The 21,676-nt window shown below is 40.7% G+C and overlaps 2 protein-coding genes across 3 annotated transcripts in view; one reads left to right on the top strand and one right to left on the bottom strand.

The window, feature by feature from the left end:
* Positions 1-8,355, top strand: part of apc2 (APC regulator of WNT signaling pathway 2) — a 35,572-nt gene extending 27,217 nt beyond the window's left edge. The window contains exons 10-14 of the mRNA XM_084692913.1: positions 26-165; positions 362-439; positions 547-663; positions 769-983; positions 1,135-8,355. Coding sequence (XP_084549039.1) covers positions 26-165; positions 362-439; positions 547-663; positions 769-983; positions 1,135-6,676 — 6,092 coding nt within the window. The 3' untranslated portion in view covers positions 6,677-8,355. The remainder of the gene's footprint in view (positions 1-25; positions 166-361; positions 440-546; positions 664-768; positions 984-1,134) is intronic.
* A 134-nt stretch (positions 8,356-8,489) lies between these two features.
* Positions 8,490-20,583, bottom strand: c26h19orf25 (chromosome 26 C19orf25 homolog). Of its 2 annotated transcripts, none has more exons than XM_084692914.1 (3): positions 20,471-20,583; positions 20,113-20,255; positions 8,490-9,134 (listed from the first exon to the last, which is right to left on the bottom strand). In XM_084692914.1, exons 1-3 carry the CDS (start codon positions 20,575-20,577, stop codon positions 8,953-8,955), a joined length of 432 nt encoding a protein of 143 aa, XP_084549040.1. In that variant the 5' UTR covers positions 20,578-20,583; the 3' UTR covers positions 8,490-8,952. The 2 variants fall into 2 exon arrangements, with proteins under 2 accessions (XP_084549040.1, XP_084549041.1); XM_084692915.1 differs by having other exon boundaries at positions 20,332-20,547.
* Positions 20,584-21,676: the final 1,093 nt, after the last annotated feature.

Genomic DNA, 21,676 nt, shown 5'->3' with positions numbered 1-21,676 from the left:
GTATATTTCATATATTCATCTCTAGGGGGTTTGCAAGTAGTTGCAGAGCTGATGTATCTCGATCAGGAGATGTATGGCATGCAAAATGACCCACTTAATATGGCACTCCGACGCTATGCGGGCATGGCACTCACAAACCTTACTTTTGGAGACGTTGTCAACAAGGTAAAGTCACAGGAAGAAACACTATATATTGTTAAATAAATACAGCCATATTGAGTGGATACCTTCATAGGCATGGAACTTTGAAATAAGTTTATAACAAGGTAAACTCTTAAGATTTGGCATTGTATATCAGAAATTAATTAATTGGTTTAACAGAAAATATTAATAAAAGGAATATTTGTCCATATCTGCACAGGCAACTCTTTGCTCCAAGAAAGACTGCCTGCAGGCCATTGTTGCGCAACTTGCATCTGATAGCGAGGAGCTACATCAGGTAAAATGCAGTTAACATTGGTCCATTGCTATATCGTTTTAGTAATGCAGTGCATTATGAATGCATAATGTAATACAAAATCCATCCTATGCTTCCTCTACCCACAGGTAGTGTCTAGTATCCTTAGAAATCTATCATGGCGAGCTGATATCAACAGCAAGATGGTCCTCAGAGATATTGGGAGTGTATCTGGATTGATAACTTGTGCTCTTCAAGCCACCAAGGTACCATACAATTATAATGTTAGGTAGTTGTGTATTAATATGAAGCGTTGCAGAACTGTATTCCAATATATTGTATATTTATATTAAAAATATATTATATTTCAGGAATCTACCTTAAAGAGTTTACTCAGTGCTCTGTGGAACTTGTCAGCACACAGCATTGAGAACAAAGTGTCAATTTGCTCAGTGGATGGGGCCCTTGGCTTTCTGGTCAGCACACTCACCTACAGATGTCAGACCAACTCATTGGCCATCATTGAGAGTGGAGGAGGTATCCTGCGCAATGTGTCCAGTCTTGTGGCCACACGAGAAGATTACAGGTACAAAGTTTCCTTTCAATTTATAGTGAATAATATAATTTATAATTTTAATTCATAATTATATAATATAATGATTATTACATGTTACTACATGTTATTTCAACTAGAGAATGTTTGTTTAAAATGTATTTTACTTGCTTTTTATACAAAGGCAAATTCTCCGGGACCACAACTGTCTCCAAACTCTGCTGCAACACTTACGCTCTCACAGCCTAACAATAGTGAGCAATGCATGTGGGACTCTTTGGAACCTGTCCGCTCAAAGTGCCAAGGACCAGGAGTTACTGTGGGACATGGGAGCAGTCAGCATGTTACGCAACCTAATCCATTCCAAGCACAAAATGATTGCCATGGGAAGTGCTGCAGCTCTAAAAAATCTAATTACAAACCGCCCCTTAAAGTATAAGGATGCTGCTGTCATTTCACCTGGATCCTGCATGCCTTCTCTATATATGAGGAAGCAGAAAGCATTAGAGGCAGAACTAGATGCAAAGAACCTGACAGAGACCTTTGACTCTCTTGAAAAACTAAGTCCAAAACACCTCAGCATTAAGAAGCCTCTGCGACACATAGAAAGCCTGGCGAAGGACTATGCGTCTGACTCTGGATGCTTTGATGATGACGAAGCCCCTAATGTCTGTGGTAGCTTTGACACTGGTAGTTTTTCCATGCTTTCCATGTTTCTGTCTAACTCTAACGTCCTCCAAAATCAGCCTTGTAAGAAAGACAATGAGCCAGAGAGAGAGGTTGTGCTATTACAGACAATGGAAAATGGGCCCACCTCTACTGATGATGTGTCTGCTGCTGCAGAGAAGTTAGCTAAAAAGATCACTAATACTGTGGCCAAGATTGATAAGCTTGTGGAGGACATCACCATGCATACATCTTCAGAGGACAGCTTCAGCCTCAGTTCAGAGGACCATTTTGCAGACTGGCCCTATGGTTCCGGAGAATTGCACGAGGCCCGGGCCAAGTCTTGTTCACCATTCCACTTTTCTGATACCAGCAGCCTTGCCCACAAAGATCAGCTGAGCAGAGCCCATGCTCTTTTGCGCCTTAAAACTGCCCACATAAGTTTATCCACTGATAGTCTTAACAGTGGCAGCACCAGTGATGGCTACTGTGGAAGCAAGGATCAAATCCAACCCTCATCAAAAGTAGTAGCAAAGCAAAGCCGGCCTAATAAGCTTGACCTTAAGCTGGCTCATCAAGAATATCTTGGGGATGCTCTAGTCCTTCATGAAACAAATCAAACTGAAGTCCCAAAGAGAGATTCTATAAATGGAGAAGTGAAATTACCAGAGTCCAATAGCACAGAAACTGAGAAGTATCAAGAGCTTCACCCACAAACACCAGCAAGTGTATCAACAAAATTATCCTCTGATGTTAGCATGACTTCCGTAAAGTTGTCCCCCTCTTATAACCATGTCCCGTTGATTCAAAGTGTTAACAAGTTAGGTATAGCAAAGACTTCCGTCAGTGCTCAAGCTGCCCAGGCAATGAGAAGACAAGCTTGGGTTCCATCTGTAATGACTGGGGGAAGTATTTTAAAATGTTCTCCAATGAGCACTGCTAAAAGTCCAATACTTGGGCCAATGGAGACACTACAGAAGTATTCAGTGGAAAACACACCAATCTGTTTTTCTCGTTGTAGTTCCTTGTCCTCCCTCTCTTCTGGTGATGGAGCACTTGATGGGCACAGTCAAAGTGAATATGAGTTAGAGAGTGAATTATCTCTTGAGATTATTGAAGTGGACGATTCTGAAGTGTTAAACAGAGAGGAAGAAAATGAGACCAAGGACGATCTGAGATGTGATAAACAACTGCTAGTGACTGATTCAAGAACCAACAGGTCTGACCCTATAGAAATTCCCTGTACAGTTAAGCATGAGAAGATATTCCTTCGGGCCGGATCACCTAGCATACTTGAGGACAGATCACCATCAAGTTCTTCTGAAAACTACATACAGGAGACACCCCTGGTAATGAGTCGTTGTAGTTCAGTTAGCTCCCTTGGTAGCTTTGAGTCTCCCTCCATTGCCAGCTCTATTCTGAGTGATCAATGCAGTGAAATGATTAGTGGAACCTTAAGCCCAAGTGATCTTCCTGATAGTCCAGGACAAACCATGCCCCCGAGCCGCAGCAAAACTCCATGCTGTGTTGAATCTAGTGGCCCAGATACACAGAGTACAGTAATAGCTGGACAATGGGAAAGCAGCTTGTGCAAGTTCATGGAAATTGCAGACTTCAAGGAAAGGTTTAATATACCTCCTGATTTGGACACAATGATATACTTCACTGTGGAGAAGCCAACAGAAAACTTTTCATGTGCATCTAGCTTAAGCGCTCTTCCTCTTCATGAGCATTACATTCAGAAAGATGTTGAACTTAAATTGACACCCTTGCAGCAGCAGAAAGACAATGATTTTGCATTCCCTGATGATAAAGAGCATTCATCAGTGATGGACCAAGGAGGTAGATATAGTGAAGGAAATTCCGATGAAGACACAGAAATTCTCAAAGAATGCATAAATTCAGCAATGCCTTCCAAATTCAGGAAAGTAAGACCCTCTTTGATGTCTACTTTACCAACCCATGTTCTCAACTGCCAGTCTCGGAAACCTATACATGTGCCAATGTACATGATGCTTCCAAACAATGGTAAACAAATGTGTACTAAGGTTGTTATGCCACAAAAGGACAACCAGCTTGATGATTCATCATTTACTGACTCTGCAGAGGGCACCCCTATCAACCTCTCCAGCACAGCATCTTTAAGTGATGAAACACTTCAGTATCCAGTTAGGAACACAGGTTCAAAAGATTGGCCGGTTAGGAATAGTACTAAACAAGAACTTCTGAATGACGAGGCAAAGAGAATTGAAGACCTTCGGATTTTCTCACACTTCCATAAGCCCTCTAAAATAACTAGTCGACATGACATGCTAGTCGGTACAACGAGCAGATCAATTAAACATGTCATTCCCACTCAGAAAGTGCTGATGCAGAGCAAAGAAGTAACTGATCGAGTGGTAAATCAGAGAAACTGTGATCAGGCATCTTATGAACAAAGACAAAAGCTGGCTCTGACAAGGAAACAAGACCTTCCTGTCAAAAAACAAAATACAGAGGCCAATCAAAATCAGAGAGCCCCCCAAAGACATGTGGCTCCTGAGCCTATTTGTCGTATCACACCAACTGAGGGGGCAATCTACTGTTTCTATGATGAAGAAAGAGAAAAAAAACAAGGAAATACAAAGAGGACAGAGAGACAGCTAAATAAGGAGAGTAACGGAGATATTGTTTCTCGAAGCATGACAAATATTAGTAGGATTGACAACGCCCAAATAAGACACAAAGTTGTTAATAAAGTAAGGCAGAATCTAATCAGGGATGACACACCACTGTGTTACTCACTAAGCTCATCTCTTAGTTCATTGAGTGATGCAGATTTGAAAGACCACAAATCTAAATCTCTCAAAGTTTGGGGAAAAAACAAACACAACCAAGCATCTAACAAGGTTCAGCAAACAAAAACAATGCATATCTATGACCGGTATGGCGGACACAGCTCACCAAGTTCAGTAAGTATGGATTCAGAGGATGATCTTCTGCAGAAATGCATAACATCTGCAATGCCCAAGCAAAAGAAGAAACTTTCTGCGAGAAAGAAGAATCTGAAAAAGAAGAACCCACAAAAAGTATCTGATGGGTGGAACATTGAACAAGGCTGTGACAGTGACGATACGGCTTCTGACATAGACTCAGACCTCAACAGTGTTGAGTGGAGAGCAATACAAGAGGGAGCCAATTCTGTTGTTAACAAATTACAAGCATCAAAATCTCAAGAACACTCATCTGAAGAATCTGAATCTGTACTTTCCTTCATGTCTGGATCTAGCTTTACCCCCAAAGAAAAGAAGTTTTCTGTAGACAAAAAGGCAAACAAACCCCTTGACTTTGCTCCACGTAAGCCCGTTCCCAATATGCCAATGGTTTTTAGAGGCAGAACGGTGATATATACACCCAAAAAAGAGATTGCTCTTTCACAAAGGCCACTGCCAATTAAAGTGTCAATCAAGACAGATGCTCCAAAAAATCCAAACTTGGCTCAACATCGATCAAAGAGCCTTCACAGGTTGGGGAAACCCCAAGAAATAGAGTTGTCATTGCCTAAAAGGAGCTCAACTCCTCCTCCAAGGATACCAAAGAGTTCATCGTCTGGATCATCTCAAAGCTCAACACCATCAAGGCAGTCACAGAGGAAGTTGACCTCCCCATCTCAATCAACAAAAGCCATCCTCCAAAAAAGTGCAACTCCTGCTAGTATTTCATCTGAAAGAAAAGGACGCTCCCTTGTTTGTTCAAATCAGAGTCTGAAATCTCAAGCACATAAGACACAAAAGTCACCTGTCCGAATTACATTCATGCAGAACTCCACAAGGCAGTCCAGAACAGTATCACCACTAGTGACAAATCAACCTACAAATATCAATAGACCACATACTCAGGTACCAGAAAAAAAGACTGTTCCTGCCAATCGTTATGACTTGGTACGGATGACCTCTGTTCAGTCAAATAGCAGTGAGTCGGATCAGAATGGACTCTTAAGACAACTGACCTTCATTAAAGAGTCAAAGACTCTTCTTAAACGTAATGGTTCTTCACCATGTTCCATGGCTAAAACCCAGCAGGCATCATCCATGAGAACATGTCCAGGCACTTCTGCAGTCTTCCTCTGTTCGTCTCGATGCCAAGAGCTGAAGGCAGTTGTGCAGGCTCCAAGAATAATGCAAGGAAAGGGCCATGAGCCAAAGCAGCAGGTTAAAGGGCAAACAGTCAGTCTTACTAGAACAACATCTCGTGAACACAACCTACATGCACGACGTTCGTCTAGAAGAACCAGCTCTGAAAGCCCCTGTAGGGTACCTCAGAGAAATGGATCAGGGAGAGTGTCTGGAGACAAGCAGCAAGAAAAAGATACTTTCAAGCGGCATTCCTCTTCACCCAGTATAAACATTCTGAGCCGGGTTACAAGCCGCTCCTCTCTCCGGTCTTTGTCTTCTGATTCAAGTGGGCGAACAAAGAGTGAGGATGATACAAAGAAAAGGCAGCAGAGGACTGGAACACATCTGAATGACAAACTCACTTGGAGAAGGATTCGGGATGAGGATGTACCTCAAATCTTGAAAAATACTCTTCCACAAACTGCTTTACCCCTGTTTGTTTCTGCTGAGCAGTCCAAAGGCAACCAGCCAGCACTGCCAGGCAAGCTACCAACAATTTTCCTTAAGTCACGAAAAACAAGTGATGCTACCGTCCAGACAGAAGATTTCTTGACCAACAAGACCCATTCAAGTACCTCTCCAACCACAGACACAGCTCTGGTCTTCTCTGAGGAGGCAGCAAGACTTGCCCTACTTAGAAAAATCGGTATTGCCTCTGGAGGTAACCTACAAGATGGAGACTTTGACTGTTCCATAAATAGCTATAGCACAGCCTCTACTGCAAACTCTCATCAAGTAGAGAGTCACACAGGTGGGGTTGTCCGCTTCCGTCAAAGCTCTCCCAGCAAAGCTGTAAGGGTCACCCCATTTAACTACATACCCAGCCCTATGGGGTGTTGCCTGCAAGATAAACAGAGCCAATCAGTCACAATCAATAAGAATTCAAATGAAAACACAGAGGCATAGTTTCTTTAGTCTGTACTATTGAATTGTCAAGATGAGAAAGATAATACTTTGGACCTTTCAGGTGAATTAGCTTTTTAACCTTGCATTATGACCCTAGCCCCAATCCCCTCTCCATCACATCTAAAATGCATTTTCAACGAAACAAACACTTATTTAAAGAGAATCTCATTCCATTTACTGTTCATGCTTATGGATGTGCAAAGACAGGACTAAAAGGGGTCGATTTCCAATATCCCCTTGGGAAGAGTTTTGGATAGCTGTACAAAATGGAATATCACTTTTTTCTACTTTTTGTATTTCATTGCCTGTTAGAACTGTATTGTAAATGTGCAACAAAAAAAAAGCATAATGTAAATCAATGAATAAAAAAGCAATTGCGTTTTACTTGACAATGCACTGTGGCTAACTGTTGACATTCAAAATATTATCTGTATAGATTTGTAAAACACAAAATGGAAATGCAAAGTTTCTTATCTACATTTTTTTCGCTTCCCCTTTTGTGCTTCACCTACAACATCACTTGCTACTGAAGATGAGACACTATTAGCCATTAATGTTTAACAACCACAGGCATTATTATTGGAAATACTACAGTTAATGTCTTATTAGCATTGTTGAAATGCTGTGTTTTCTGTAGGCTATTCTGTCTTGTAAATATTTGCTATCATTAACCAACAAGGTTTCCAGTATGGAAAATGACTGTGTTGCTAATTCTGCATGCTTAGCTATTATCCAGAATTTGAATACAATTGCTAAAACTGTAAGTGCGGGACAAATAACATTCTCCTTTGTGGTATTTAAATTAAAAGTTAACAAAATTATAGTAAAAGCATTTCTCTGAACTTTGTAAAGCAACATATATAACTATGTAAACTTATTAGCTGTACATGTTTCCACTATTTTAAAAGCAATTACATATTTGTTTGCTACTGGAATCATGCTTTCAATCTGAAAAAGAGTATGTAAGGGTTATTAGTTTTTAAGAAAGAAAAAGGTATTAGTGTCTACAAATGTTCACACACATGTAAATGTACAAATGTGTTACTATTTACTTAATTGTATTGGTGTTAGTGTTGTTACATCAAAGATCTCAAACATGAAGCCCTTATATATATATATATATATATATATATATATATATATATATGTGTGTGTGTTTGTGTAGCTGAAACAGGACTTTTCCATGTGAGAGGTTGACTAAGACAACATGACAAAGAAAACTCAAAAGTACTGTATTTTGGGGGGTTTTCTGGAAGGGAATTTCCACAGTTTAGAGGCAGAATATCTGAAAAATGTATAATTGTATGATTTAAAGTTGTTTCTGTATTGACAACATTTTCCGTATTGAAAAATGCTGAGATCTATCCTCTATGAAATACCTTCAGTTAACATACATAAGACTTTCAACAGTCCCTCTGACAAATGAGTGAATGAATACAAATTGTCAGAAAAATAGGGGTGTACCATTTTGGCAATGTTTTGTGATGGCCCCAATGGCTATAAATAAAAATGGATGTTAAATTTGCTTTGCAAGATCCCCAGAATCCAGCATGGTAAACTAGCCATCTTGTGAGCTCACATTCTATTTCACATGATGGGTCAGTTCAGCAATTAACAGTAGGTCTACATTATTGACAGCCACTGCCAACAGACTTGTAGACATTATTGTTCACGTTCATGTACTTATTCATGTATTTATTGTTCTTAATTAGTGAAAGTTAATCCAACTGTCTGTGATGGACATGTGGTTTCAAATAAATTCAGTCAGAGCGACGATTTACAAGTGACTTGAAACAAAATGTAAGCACAGTAGTTATGTTGAATTTCCCAACTTGAATGCTTTAATGATTTCAAGTAGATATTTTGACAATGATATACTGCTTCTGTTGGCATAATGGTATACATTATCAATCAAATTAAAATAATGAAATCAAAGAGCATAATCCCAGGAAATATTTGCATGAGTAGACATCTAATGCCATAAAATTGTCCTAGAGGCAGGTGATGTGATACAATGTGATGTAGGTCAAGGAGTTTGTCATAATAAATGTTCTCATCAAATTAAAAAGTGAATGGTATTTTATGAAATTAGTTGTGTGAGTACAGTTTTATATTAATTAAATTTCATGATACATGACATATTTGACATGCTTTCTCAGACACAGTTGATTAAAACAATTTGGGAACCCAAATAATGACATAACTGGTTGATGACATGACTGGTGTTCAACATTCATTGGTGCTGAGGCTGACTGTTGTGCATATGAAATCTTCGGTCAGAGTGCTCTGCCTTTCACTTGAACAACATTGAGTTCCAACTGCTTTCCAGTTGTTTGTAGATCTTCTCTCTGCCTTACAAGTTTACCCCTGGCCTCGTGCAGTTGCTCATTAAGCTCCAAGTATCTCCGACTCTGAAGGTACATGGACTCCATGTCATTGTCTGGTGACCCACTGACATCTATGGACAAAAAGACATTGGAAAATATATATGACAAGCTCTGGTAAAAAGGGGCCGTTGTCAGCCAAGGTCATTTCTCTGCTTTCTAAAGATTTTGAAAGTGCATTGTAAACTTTCAAATGATGTGTCATACATTGAAATCTGATAATATCTGAAATAGTTGACGATGCGCGTATCTGAATGTTGGTAAACCTGGAAAGCTCTAGCAGAGAAATCCCCCTTAAAAGATTCTAGACCTTTTCATGTCTTCAGACAGAGTTTGAATGTTTTAGTTTTAATCATTCGAAGCTATGCCCACCAGTCATTTCATCACAGTGGAGAGAAAACATTATCTTCACACAATCAAATTCCAGGATCCTGCTTTCTTGACTTAAACTAGATTTGTCACCCAGTATTTTTTTTCTATCTTCAAAATCACACCAGGAAAGGCTAGTTTACAGCCATTTTCCTCCTGTATCTGTCCAACTGTTACCGGCTACGCATTCGGTCAGTTTCTTCCATCTTTCAAAACTGCAATTCACTATTCTATCAACAGATGTCGCAAGGACTCCCTTGCACAAACATGTAATTCAGACGGTTATAATTTAAATACGATTTATATGTATAGCAAAATATGTATCAGTAACCTATTCAAAATTATGTCAATGTAATTGAATTCTATGAAGGTCACTACAAGGTAAGCACAATTCCTATGTTATGACATTAGCGCAACAATAATTGTAATGGTAAAATGGAGCCTGTTTTGCAATACACAACAAATAAATGCGTTTCTGAAATATCAAGACAGATTAATGAGTCAAGTAAGTTACAATAAATGAGTAAATTATTATTTTACAAAATCTTAGAAAGCTAAAGGAGTCCTATCCTTGAGGTGGTGAAAGAGCTGTGTAAGCATTGGAATACTTGGAATGTTGACGGTACTTGAAATGAGTAGAATATTTGAAAGGTACCATGAGGGACCAAATCAAACGGGTCCAAGACAAATTCATCCGGTGCAATGCCCAAGATTGGCCTATTCATTCTATTTAGTTTGTGGATGTAGGCAAAAACGAACTTAGATTATGACAAAAATGTAAGCCGAACACGCAGAAGGAATGCTTGAAAGTTGACAAACCAAGGGCGTAGGTTTGGTCTCAGCTTTGGTAGGGACACTGCCTGGCCCCCGGCCTGGCTCCTGCTGTGATGCTGTGGTTGTGGCTCTATGTTTTCATTAGAATGTTTTTTGACAACATGAGTGTAAAAGAAGATCTGCTGACCATTTTGCCTTTGAAAGGGGACATGAGAGGCACAGATATTTTCCAATATCTAGCACATTTGGCGCCATAGGCAATATTTATCTGGGGACGTCATTTTGTTAGCTGGAGTGATGCATTAAAGGCCCTGTTCGATTAGAAAAAAAGTTAAGAAAATGCTCTAGTTGTATGCCAAGTTTGGTTGCCTCTATGTTAATGTGACTTCATTTTGATCGTTTAACTTTGTTGTATGTACGGATGCCTGTAAAACGTTTTTTTTCCCCTTCCTATGTTGTACATTTTTTAAGAGGCCAAGTAGACTGTTTTATTCTATCTTCATAGTTAAGCTATCTTATCCTTCAAAATCTAAAACTCTTCCTCTTACCGTTCTTGCTACTCTTAAAAGCTGTTATTCCTATTGATTTTGCCTTTTTAATGAAAAACATTTTCTGTAATAACAGAGTACAGTGTAGAGTTTAACCATAAGTAACACGTGTTCTTTGTGCTTTTTGCTATTGCAAGTTTTTCAGCCCAGCCTTTTTATTTTATTTACCCCCCCTCCTCTTTGTACGTTACTTAGATTAAGTACTAAGTGCTAATTCTCCTACTATTGTGATAATGGATAGCATAATAGATAGCATAATAGAAGCCGGAGTCGTAAATCTTCTGTAAACCTTCTGTAAGCCTCGTTTCCCTTCCCTTCATGTTCTTCCAATGAGTATAAACACATCTCAGGGCTCAACACATCTCAGGGCTCGACACATCTCAGGGCTCGACACATCTCATCCGCTTGTCCGGGACAAGTGGATTTTTTTGTAAGACCAGTGGAAAAGAGATGTACTTGCCCCACTGGACAAGTTAAACCAAAAAATTGTATTTTAAAAATAAAATGGCATGTTACTTAACATTATGTGCAGTGCCACTAATTACGTCTATTTAACCGATTTTAAAGTTGCTAGCTTTTTTCCTCTGTGTTTCGGTAAAGTTGATCATCTCATCTCGGTGAATTCTGCACCAAAAAGGTTGAGGAGCACTGCCTTTAAAAGAGAAAGCAATTCCCCATTGATCTGTCGCATCAGAATTTTGATTTGGGTCACGAAAGTCTTGAAATTTTAGTGATAATGCGTCGCCCGCATAGTAGGCGGCAGCCACGTCTTGGTCCACTGTTTTGAGTCAGTTAGTCTCAGAGTCAAACTCGGGCGCTCACTGGCAGTGTTCACAACGTTGTATTTCACTCCATTCTACACCTAAAACGTCAGGGAGGACTGCTTTTTGTAGATACGGGCCTGCTGAAGATTCTGCCAAAGCCAGAATCTCTGATTTCTTTCACCCATCCAGCCACAGCATATTGATAAGCATCCATACTCTTGAAAGCAAACTGGGGGAAACAAATAAGGATCGGAGCCTAAAATTGAAATTTTCTCAAGATATCTGAGAGAGATCTCTCAGATCTCATTCAAATGGTCAATGTGGACGGCCATACTGCGCGAGATCGGTAGTGAATATGGCGGCGTTCTGTTTGGAAGTGACTTAGGTGGTATGTATGAATACGTCACCACAGCTGCCCTGCCAATGCATGCACATTCTGTGTTTGATGTGATGCTAGTTAGGGAGTTCCACACTTAATGCGAGAGCGCTCAGCGCGTGAGATACATTTTTTGGCCTTTTTTTTTGCGCAAAATAGTTTTTGGAGCTTTATGTAAAATAAACATAGCCGTTTATGTTGGCTAAGGGCTGCATAGACGTTCATTTGGAATAGACCAACCGGCTTGGGGAAAAGAGGGGCCGGCCAACCATGTCGCTCTATCTTCTGCCGTCATTTTTAATAGTTAATAAATTATAAGGCAAGTGGCCCACAGGGAGTTCTCCCGGTTCTCCCGATGGCCAGTCCACTACTGCCACAGTATTGAGACACCAGATTATCCTCCACACGCATCGTTGATGTGCCACCCATAGCCACCCTGATGTCGGCAGACAATGGGGCAGAGGTTGCTGTCGTAGCTGTTCTGACAAGTTCAGCTGCCGTGTTGGGTAGTGGTGTCGCTGGTCACATAAACTGGCGACGGACAGCTGCGGCTGCTCTCTGCGGCCAATAGCAACCTGGACTTGACAGCGTTGATGCCCATCGAGGCTACGCTAATCTTCTTACAGTAAGCCTCACAGTTGTTTTCAGCGACAGGCTTCAGCCATTGTATGAACTCATCCTTCTACAACCAGGAGTCCGCAAATTTAGATTTCCCCATTTCGGAGTCCGTTTTGCGACATGTGGAGGGCGACACATCACCTCACCGTGCATTTCGCAAAATACGTGACTCGCTGACCAAGCACGTCGTTGTTTATAATAGTCATGGGGAGGAAAATAAATATATTCATGCATACTTTTTGGAGTCAAACTCTTTGGACAAAGCTTGAACAAAATGTATTACCTCATAAAATCAGGATTAAGAATTTGTAATAACTTTTAATTAAGGGCCTTAATTTTCCCCAAATGGATTTATCAACTTTTAATACTTTTTAAGACCCCGCGGATACCCTGTTAAAAGAAAATGGGTTGGACAACTTTACCACTCACAGTTTAACGTCAAAACCAGAGGGGCCGCAATCCTTGCACACAAAGATATCGCATTTCAAGCAAAAGAGGTGATTGCCGACACTAATGGGAGATACGTAATTGTCATTGGGCAGTTATTCTATCTTCCTGTAATTCTTGTCAATGTTTATGCCCACATCTTTTTTACAAAACTCTTTTCTGCCATACCTGCCCATTACAATTACAACCTGATAATAGGAGGTGATTTTAACTGTGTGCTCAACTCCACACTAGACAGGACCTTAGGCTCTCACCAAATCAGCCAAGATCATCAATGGTGTTTGTGCACAATCTGGTCTTTCAGACATTTGGAGATTTAAATATCCCAATAAAAAAGGCCTCTCTTTCTTCTCCAGAGTCCATCATGTTTACACCCGTATTGACTATTTTCTGTTAGATAACAGGTTGGTCGGGAGTGCAGCCTCTTGCCAATATCACACAATTTCTGTCTCAGACCATGGCGTTCTATCCTTTCAACTGAGCTTACCCAATTGCTTCAGACCCTCCTGCCATTGGAGGCATAGCCGCGGGAACATATTTTATCAAGAGGGTGCTGGGGGGGCTTAATGTTGCAGGGCGGCAGGGACGTACTAGGAGTAAAAGTAGGCCCTGGACTTTGATCCAGACCGGCCCACCAGAACTGGCCCCCATATATGCCAGCACAGCTGCCCTGCTAATGCAAGCATATTCAGTGTTCGATGTGATGCAAGTTTGTGAGTTCTATCCTTAATGTGAGTGCGCAAGCCAACATTTTTGGCCTTTATTTGAGCGCAAAATAGTTGAGCTTTATGTAAAATAAACATTTTTTCAATTGGTAAAACTTATTCTAGTGAAGGTGATTTCTTTGTCTCTTAATTTTTCAGCCCCACCCTAAGTTTCTTAGCCTGGTTTTCCATCGTTATTCTTCTCCCGGTGCTCCCGATGGCCAGTCCGCTACTGCGGAGCTGTGCCACGGTGGTGGATTTTTAAGTCATATAAATCTAAATGCTTGTGCTGTCAGGGGGTGCAGCAGCACTCTCAGCACCCCTAGTTCCCGCGGCCATGATTGGAAGCTCAACCCACTTCTATTGGCTGATGAAGAGTTCGTAAATTACATCTCCTCTCGGGCCGCAACAACGAATCGATTAAAATAATAATTAAAAGCGTTGGCAACAAATGTCATTATCGATTTGTTGTTACCCTACGCCACTCAATAAGTCACAGAGATGTTTGAGTATAAAAAAAAAAAATAAGTTTAGGGTTAGGGTTAGGCGGGGCGGACGTAGAGGAAAGGCCATTGGAGAGACGTTGTTGAGTAACGTTGGCAGAGAAATCAGTACGACCCAAGTCATCCAAGGTGTGGGAGCATTTCACACTAAATACATGAAGTTCGACATTCGTCTCACAATCGGAAGACACTACTTTGCACCATCGCATTAGGGACCGGGTGAAAACTACCCATACCATTTTGAAAAATGTGAACTTTTATAATATTTTTGGGAATATAAAACCTCAGACTCCAGAGTATCTTAATGTCTGGTATATGTCCACAGCTTTTACTTTTTCAATGAAGTTTAAAATAAAGTGATAGAAAATCACTTATCTTAAAAAAATTGCCTAATCCTCGCAAATCACATTTCTTTTTCAAAATTGTGTCAACAAATCTTAAATATACACCAGATTATTTGAATAAAGTCTGGCCTACTTCCACAACCTTTCAATTTTCAATAAAGTTATAAACAAAACTCACATAAATATGTTTATCTTGGAAAATAGAATTAAATCCACGCTAATATTAATAACTTTTTCAAAATTGTGTTCCTGTTTGTGCACATTCTGAAGATTTTTTGCACTGTGAATTTGCACTGTTAGTTCTGTTTTTGAATAAAGGGTTGGAAATTAATGCTTTGTTTTTTTTATCCGATTCAGCGATTAATCAAATAAAGAATCAACAGATTAATCGGTTATTAAAATAATTGTAAATTGCAGCCCTAATCTCCTCCCAGATTAATTTCCTTATAGAGATTAACACTACACCAGAGGTTTCCCACTCAACCATATGGGAGGCGGTTAAAGCATTTCTTAGAGGGCAGATAAGGGAGTACTCCTCCAGAAAAAAAGCAAGAATGGCCAAACTTGAGACCATCCTCCCAAGCCTTAGCTGATATTGACAAACAATACTCCTTGTTCCCCTCTCCAAGTCTTTATTAAGAAAGGCTGCGCTTGCAGACAGAATACGATACACTGACCACAGACGAAAATATTCATGAATCGGGTGATTAGGCTGGCAAACTTGGCCCAACAAGCCCGCCAATCCGCTTCCTCTTGCCTCATACCTGAGGTTCATGGTAAAAATGGTGAGATCGTGACCAACCATTCGGGGATTAATAATGTTTAATGGGATAAAATTTCGAGCTTTTTTCCCTTTGGAGCACAATTCACCACTTGGGGGAGAGATCTCAAACACAGAAATCTTAGAAGCTATTCAATATTTAAAATGCAATAAAAACACCTGGGCCAGATGGCTTTACCTCAGACTTCTATAAAAAATTTGCACCTACACAATCCCCACTGCTTCAAGCTATGTCTAATGAGTCCTTGTCATCTGAAGAGCTTCCACCAACCCTACGACATGCTGCTATTACAATTATCCCTAAAAAAGGGTAAAGACCAACTACAGTGCGCATCTTACTGCCCTCTCTCTTTACTGAATGGCATTAAGGCCAACAGGACTTAATGACTACAGACCCGTCGCCCTGACCTCTGTAATAATGAAGGTCTTTTGAGCGCCTTGTGCTGGCACACCTCAAATCCATCACAGACCCCTTTCTGGACCCACTGCAGTATGCCTACAGAGCCAACAGGTCAGTGAATGATACCGTTAACATGGCCCTCCACTTCACCCTACAGCATCTGGACTTCCCAGCATCCTACGCCAGGATCCTGTTTGTGGACTTCAGCTCTGCCTTCAACACCATCATCCCCGCCCTGCTCCAGGACAAGCTCTCCCAGCTGAACGTGCCCGATTCGACCTGCAAGTGGATCACAGACTTCCTGTCTGACAGGAAGCAGTGCGTTAAGCTGGGAACACAAGTCTCTGACTCCCGGTCCATCAGCACTGGATCACCCCAGGGCTGCGTCCTTTCTCCTCTACTCTTCTCCCTATACACCAACAGCTGCACCTCCTGTCATCTGTCCGTGAAACTCCTGAAGTTTGCGGACGACACCACCCTCATTGGGCTCATCTCTGGTGGAGACGAGTCTGATTACAGGTGGAAAGCAGACAACCTGGTGACCTGGTGCAGCCAGAACAACCTAGAGCTCAATGCTCTCAAGACAGTGGAGATGATTGTGGACTTCAGGAAGAACACAGCCCCACTCACCCCCATCACCCTGTGTGACTCCCCAGTCAACACTGTGGAGTCCTTCCGCTTCTTGGACACTATCCTCTCCCAGGACCTCAAGTGGGAACTGAACATTAGCTCCCTCACCAAGAAAGCACAACAGAGGATGTACTTCCTGCGGCAGCTGAAGAAATTCAACCTGCCAACGACAATGATGGTGCACTTCTACACAGCCATCATTGAGTCCATCCTCACCTCCTCCATCACCATTTGGTATGCTGCTGCCACTGCCAAGGACGAGAGCAGGCTGCAGCGTATCATCCGCACTGCGGAAAAGGTGATTGGCTGCAATCTGCCTTCCCTCGAGGACCTGCACACCTCGAGGACCCTGAGACGAGCGAAGAAGATTGTGGCTGACTCCTCCCACCCTGGACATTCCCTTCAGTCACTCCCCTCCGGCAGAAGGCTGCGGTCCATCAGGACCAAAACCTCACGTCACACAAACAGTTTCTTCCCTTCCGCTGTTGGCCTCCTCAACAAGGCCAAGGCCAACACTGACTGAATGTCTTAAAAACTATTTACTTTTTGCACTAAATTCAATTCCTGTAATATTTGTATTTTATATTGTAAATTGGCAACTTATATTTTACTTTATTGTATATTTTATATTAATTGTATTCCACTTAGTACTGCTAGTTTATGTATAATTAGTATAGTTAGACCACATATTTAAATTTAAGATTCCTATATGTTTACTGTATGCACCTTCCTGCCAAAGCAAATTCCTTGTCTATGCAAACTTTCATGGCAAATAAATCCCTTTCTGATTCTGATTCTCAATGTTATGCCAGCAGTCAGCACTGCTTACTGAAAAGTGAATTTGGTTCTAAATAAAACGTCCCTATTTCCTTTACTACAAACTCTGGTGTGTTAAGCGGTTTCATTTCATTGCGAATGCAGGGCTAGACATTATGGCTTGTCGTTGTCCGGGACAAGTGGATTTTTTTGGACTCAAACTAAATAAAATGCCATGTTACTTCACGTTATGTTCCACTCATTACGTCTATTTGACCGAATTCCGCATTAGCAAAACACAAAAAAGTGGCTTTGTCCCAAGACCTCTACAGACCTTGCAGCTAATTTAATGCTCAACACTTGAACGGGGGCTTATTACTTGAAAGAGGAATAATTGGGGTGTGCTTGCCTTCGGCGAGCACAAACCATTGTTATCTCACATATATATTATTTATTATTTATTGTTTCTTTTCGCCCCCCTAAGGATGCCTCAATATTTGGACTACATAGACAACGGCGATGTCAAAAGGTTCGTCTCGGTAGCGATTGCGTTGGTTGTATTGGGATTTATGTTCCATTGCACGGTTTAAGTAGAAATTACGTTTTTGTGGCAAAAAGTGAAGCTAACGGTGGCTAACTTGCTAGCCACAGTCACTGACGCCACTAACGTCACCAACGTCACCAACGTCACGAAAACTCGCGTGACTATCTCTAGCAGAACATTAGTTTCCCATCTGTTAACTTGGGGGATACTAATCTGCAAGGCAGCTGCAGAAACGCCACAAGCAAAGAGGCCAGGGTGATATTTAATCATTTTACTTTGTGGTGTGAAACATAATTGTGAAATGTAATGTACAATATTAGCTGATATTATTAAGTAAGTAGGCCCACATCTACTTTCGGAAACGGTAGTCTACTATTTCACTGAAGCATTAGCATCATGACATTAGCCTCTGTTGCTTGGGCAACACATACTACAGTGGTCATGATGCATCTGTTTTCAATCGTTAAAATAAACATTCCTCACAAATACGTTTTTGTTGTAGGATTTATTTTGACATTACTAAACGATTTGTTGGTGAAATGACCATTACCTGTGGTTTCAAATCAGTGTGGCGGCTCACTGCAACGCTGTAGCCTACCCGAGACACTAATGAGTAGCTAACAAAAACATCTCTTTAGAGATGTTTAGAAAGTCAAACGGCGACGGAACATGTTTGGCTTTCCCCTTACTCAAAAGTTTTTCAATAGGTGAAAGTATCTGACTACTAACCTGAACTTCATTGCCACAGCCTAAACTTTGTCAATGTCAAAACTTTGTCTGTTCATGAAAATAATTAATGTCAGCCTGCTTCAGCCTTGCTTAGCTGTAGGATATACATTTTACTGGGTCTTGCTGCGCTGCTTGATTTATTGAAATTATTATGAAATGTTATGTTTTACTAGCCATTTGCCTTCTTAAGCAAATCACAGTATTTCACACCCCTCATGGTGTAACTGAGACGACAGTAAATAGCCTAATTCATCTTTCAAGTAATAAGCCCCCGTTGAAGTGTTGAGCAGGAAATTAGCTGGTCTGTAGAGATCTTGGGTTGGTGGTTTTACTAATGCAGAATTCGCTCAAATAAAATCGATAGACGTAACGAGTGGCACATAACGTGAAGTAGGCCTAACATTGCATTTTATTTTGTTTGAGTTTTAATAACTTGTCCAGTGCATCGGGGCAAGTAGCACTAGCCTAAATTGATCTTCCAGACTTGCCGTTAAAAAAAAATGTACTCTTCCCGGACAAGCCTTAGCTACATGGCTAGACTGTTGATCCAGATCAGAATCCATCATATCTTGGACACTCAAAATCAGCGAATCTTGCAGCCAAATCAAGTAGCCTATATTTATAGGCCTTTATATGGCTACAAACTTCTGCTCGGTTTCTAGCTGGCTACTTGTTACCAAGTTACAACTTTGTTGCAGGGGCATTCTTTGTCTACATTGCGAGCTAACAGTGTCCGGTAATTATGTCGCTATAAATAATGATGTTAAACCGAGACCACTAAGCCCTCAAAGAAAATGTAAGGTCAAAGAAACAAAAGAAAGGTTTGAGGTTACTCTGAAAATTATTAATAAAATAGGCTTCTAATATTAAACTGCTAAATCCTTCTCTAACTAGGCTCCTCTATGATGCATAATGAAACTTAACGTTTTTTAAGTAATCAATAAGCCTACGCTTGCCCTCATTACTCAAATGATGCCGTTCAGGGCGTTCAAATTACATAATAGGGCGATGATAGGAGGATAATAGGACATAATAGGGCAACCAACAAGTTGTTTATATCTGATTACAATTTAATAAGTTATCTAGCGCTGCATCTTCATGAGCTACATTTGGCCTCCTTCTCTTCCAACCAACCAGTATCACCTCTCCTCCATCTGAGTGATGCATGTCATTTTTACAAACTTATTATCAAGGGAACACAATGGTCAGAACTGTAGTCATACACTTAAATGCTTTTTGAAATATGTAAACACCAGGAGTGTATGGAAAGCTGGGGCAGCCACAAGCACACCCTCACAATTTCCCCAGAAATTGTATGCTCTCTAGTTTACTGTGTTGTCTCAGATCCAGTCACACTATCAGATCCAGTCAACTGACATTATTTATGAATACACTTTCCCTCTGTCTTTCAAACCCAGTGTCACCATATCACACTTTTTACCTGTGCAGAATGGTTGTGTGTCCAATACAATGCAAAATGGCCCTATCATTATAACATCTAGACTACTGATGATGAGAGGGTAAACTGATCCACTTTTACATAGAGATGTCAGATACTAGACATGATACCCTGAATGTTAGGAACAATGCTTCTTTTAGAGCTTGGCATTTATTAAAGGCCTATGTATTTCATACATTAACTTCTTAAGTATTCCAAACACATTTAAGATGTATATTAAACTATTCTTAACAACTTTCATTAACGATTTAAACAAAACAAATAGCAATAGGCTACCTTGTCTTTTGAAACGTCATTTTACAATACCTTGTTTGCTATCCTTCAGGACACTGAATATTGGATCATTTGGATAGGCTTTATTAACGTCATCAATCATTTGCTCCACAGTCGGCTGATCTGGTCGACTTGGAAGCACTCCTCGCTTCTTGTTTTTAGAACCCATATTCGTTCTTGAGACAGGAAATTTAAAAATGATTGAATGTTAATGTTGCAGTTGCAATTTGAGTGTCTAACGCGTTAGCTTACTTTCAAGCTTTCTGCAGCTAGCTAGACTACGCGTTCCGTAGACAGCCTTAATCGACTAGAATTTGGCACCTGTACCAAAATACCCAAGAGTTAGCTTCAAGATTAGTAAGTAAATCAACCTTAAATATATCTAGCGAACCTTGAGTGAGTGTTTACGTAGTCTCTGCTTAGCTCAAATTTTCTGCTGAACGACTTCCTCTTTTTCTCCTGTTGGTTACATGCAGACTGCAACCGTATGAGGTGCATTACTGCCACTTACTGTTCGGGAGTGTATGGGGGTGGTCAGTGTCAGCAGAGGACTGTCCACACTGGCTGCGAAGTATGGGGGGCGGATAGGGACATGGAGTATGGGGTGCGGAAAGGGACATGGAGAACCTGCTTAGAGAGACTGTCGTGTGACGTCTACTTCTGGATATGTTGCCTACGTCGTCGCATCAACGTGTGAATAACGTCGCCATACTTTAGAGTACATTTATAGTTATAAAGTTTTCCCAGTTCAGATCATTTTGGACGTTTTAACACAGAGAAAATTAAGGCAATGTCAGAAGACGACTTGCCTTCTCAATGTGTCATTCATTTCCGTGTTGAACAAGTCCGTGATTCATTACAGGATTTGTTGTCTAGCCCTTCAATCTGTCAGAAAAATGTAAGCTAATTATTTGGCCGCTATAGGATGCAACACACATTGCATATCAGACAGATGTTGTGCTATAAATGCGTAGCCCGACAAAATCAATGATTTTGAGTCGGTTGACTGAACGCGTTGTTGTGCCCAGTCAAAGGAATTAACAAACAAAACATGTAGCCTAATGTTCTTTATGTAGCCTATTGTCAGGACATGGTCCATGTAGACATACACATTATAGGCTATACTTGATGTTACATGTTGATGTTCAGCCTATTCAATTTAACAACTTTCAGAAGGACAAGACAAGCCGTGAATAATATCTAATTTCTTTTTTTTTGGTATGCCCAGGGGCGAATCTAGGTTCCCACTTTTGGGGGGGCTAAGCCCTTATATAAAACCTATTATTTTTCCTGTGACCCAGCAAAACTAGGGGGTCTGGGGGCGTGGTCCCCCAGAAGAAATGTTTGAAAACATCCTTTTAAATAGGGGGGCTAATGAAACTTTTGGAGGGGCTCCAGCCCTGCCAAAATAGGGCTAGATACGCCCATGCCTATGCCACTTTCATTCTATCCTTTGTGTAGCCAAAACACAGCATTTTTTAAAAGACTGAATATAGACTAATATGTAGTGTACATGTTAAGTTTGATCTTTTTCCCATTTTTGATAAAGCCTTACCTTTTATTTTGGAGGTGTAGCCTCCTACTACCCCTCGGCTAC

The sequence above is a fragment of the Hypomesus nipponensis genome, chromosome 26 (assembly GCF_054491055.1).
Source record: "Hypomesus nipponensis isolate SF chromosome 26, ASM5449105v1, whole genome shotgun sequence".
Taxonomy (NCBI): Eukaryota; Metazoa; Chordata; class Actinopteri; order Osmeriformes; family Osmeridae; genus Hypomesus; species Hypomesus nipponensis.
Note: the sequence above shows the minus strand (reverse complement) of the source record. Positions and strands in the feature narration are given on the sequence as shown.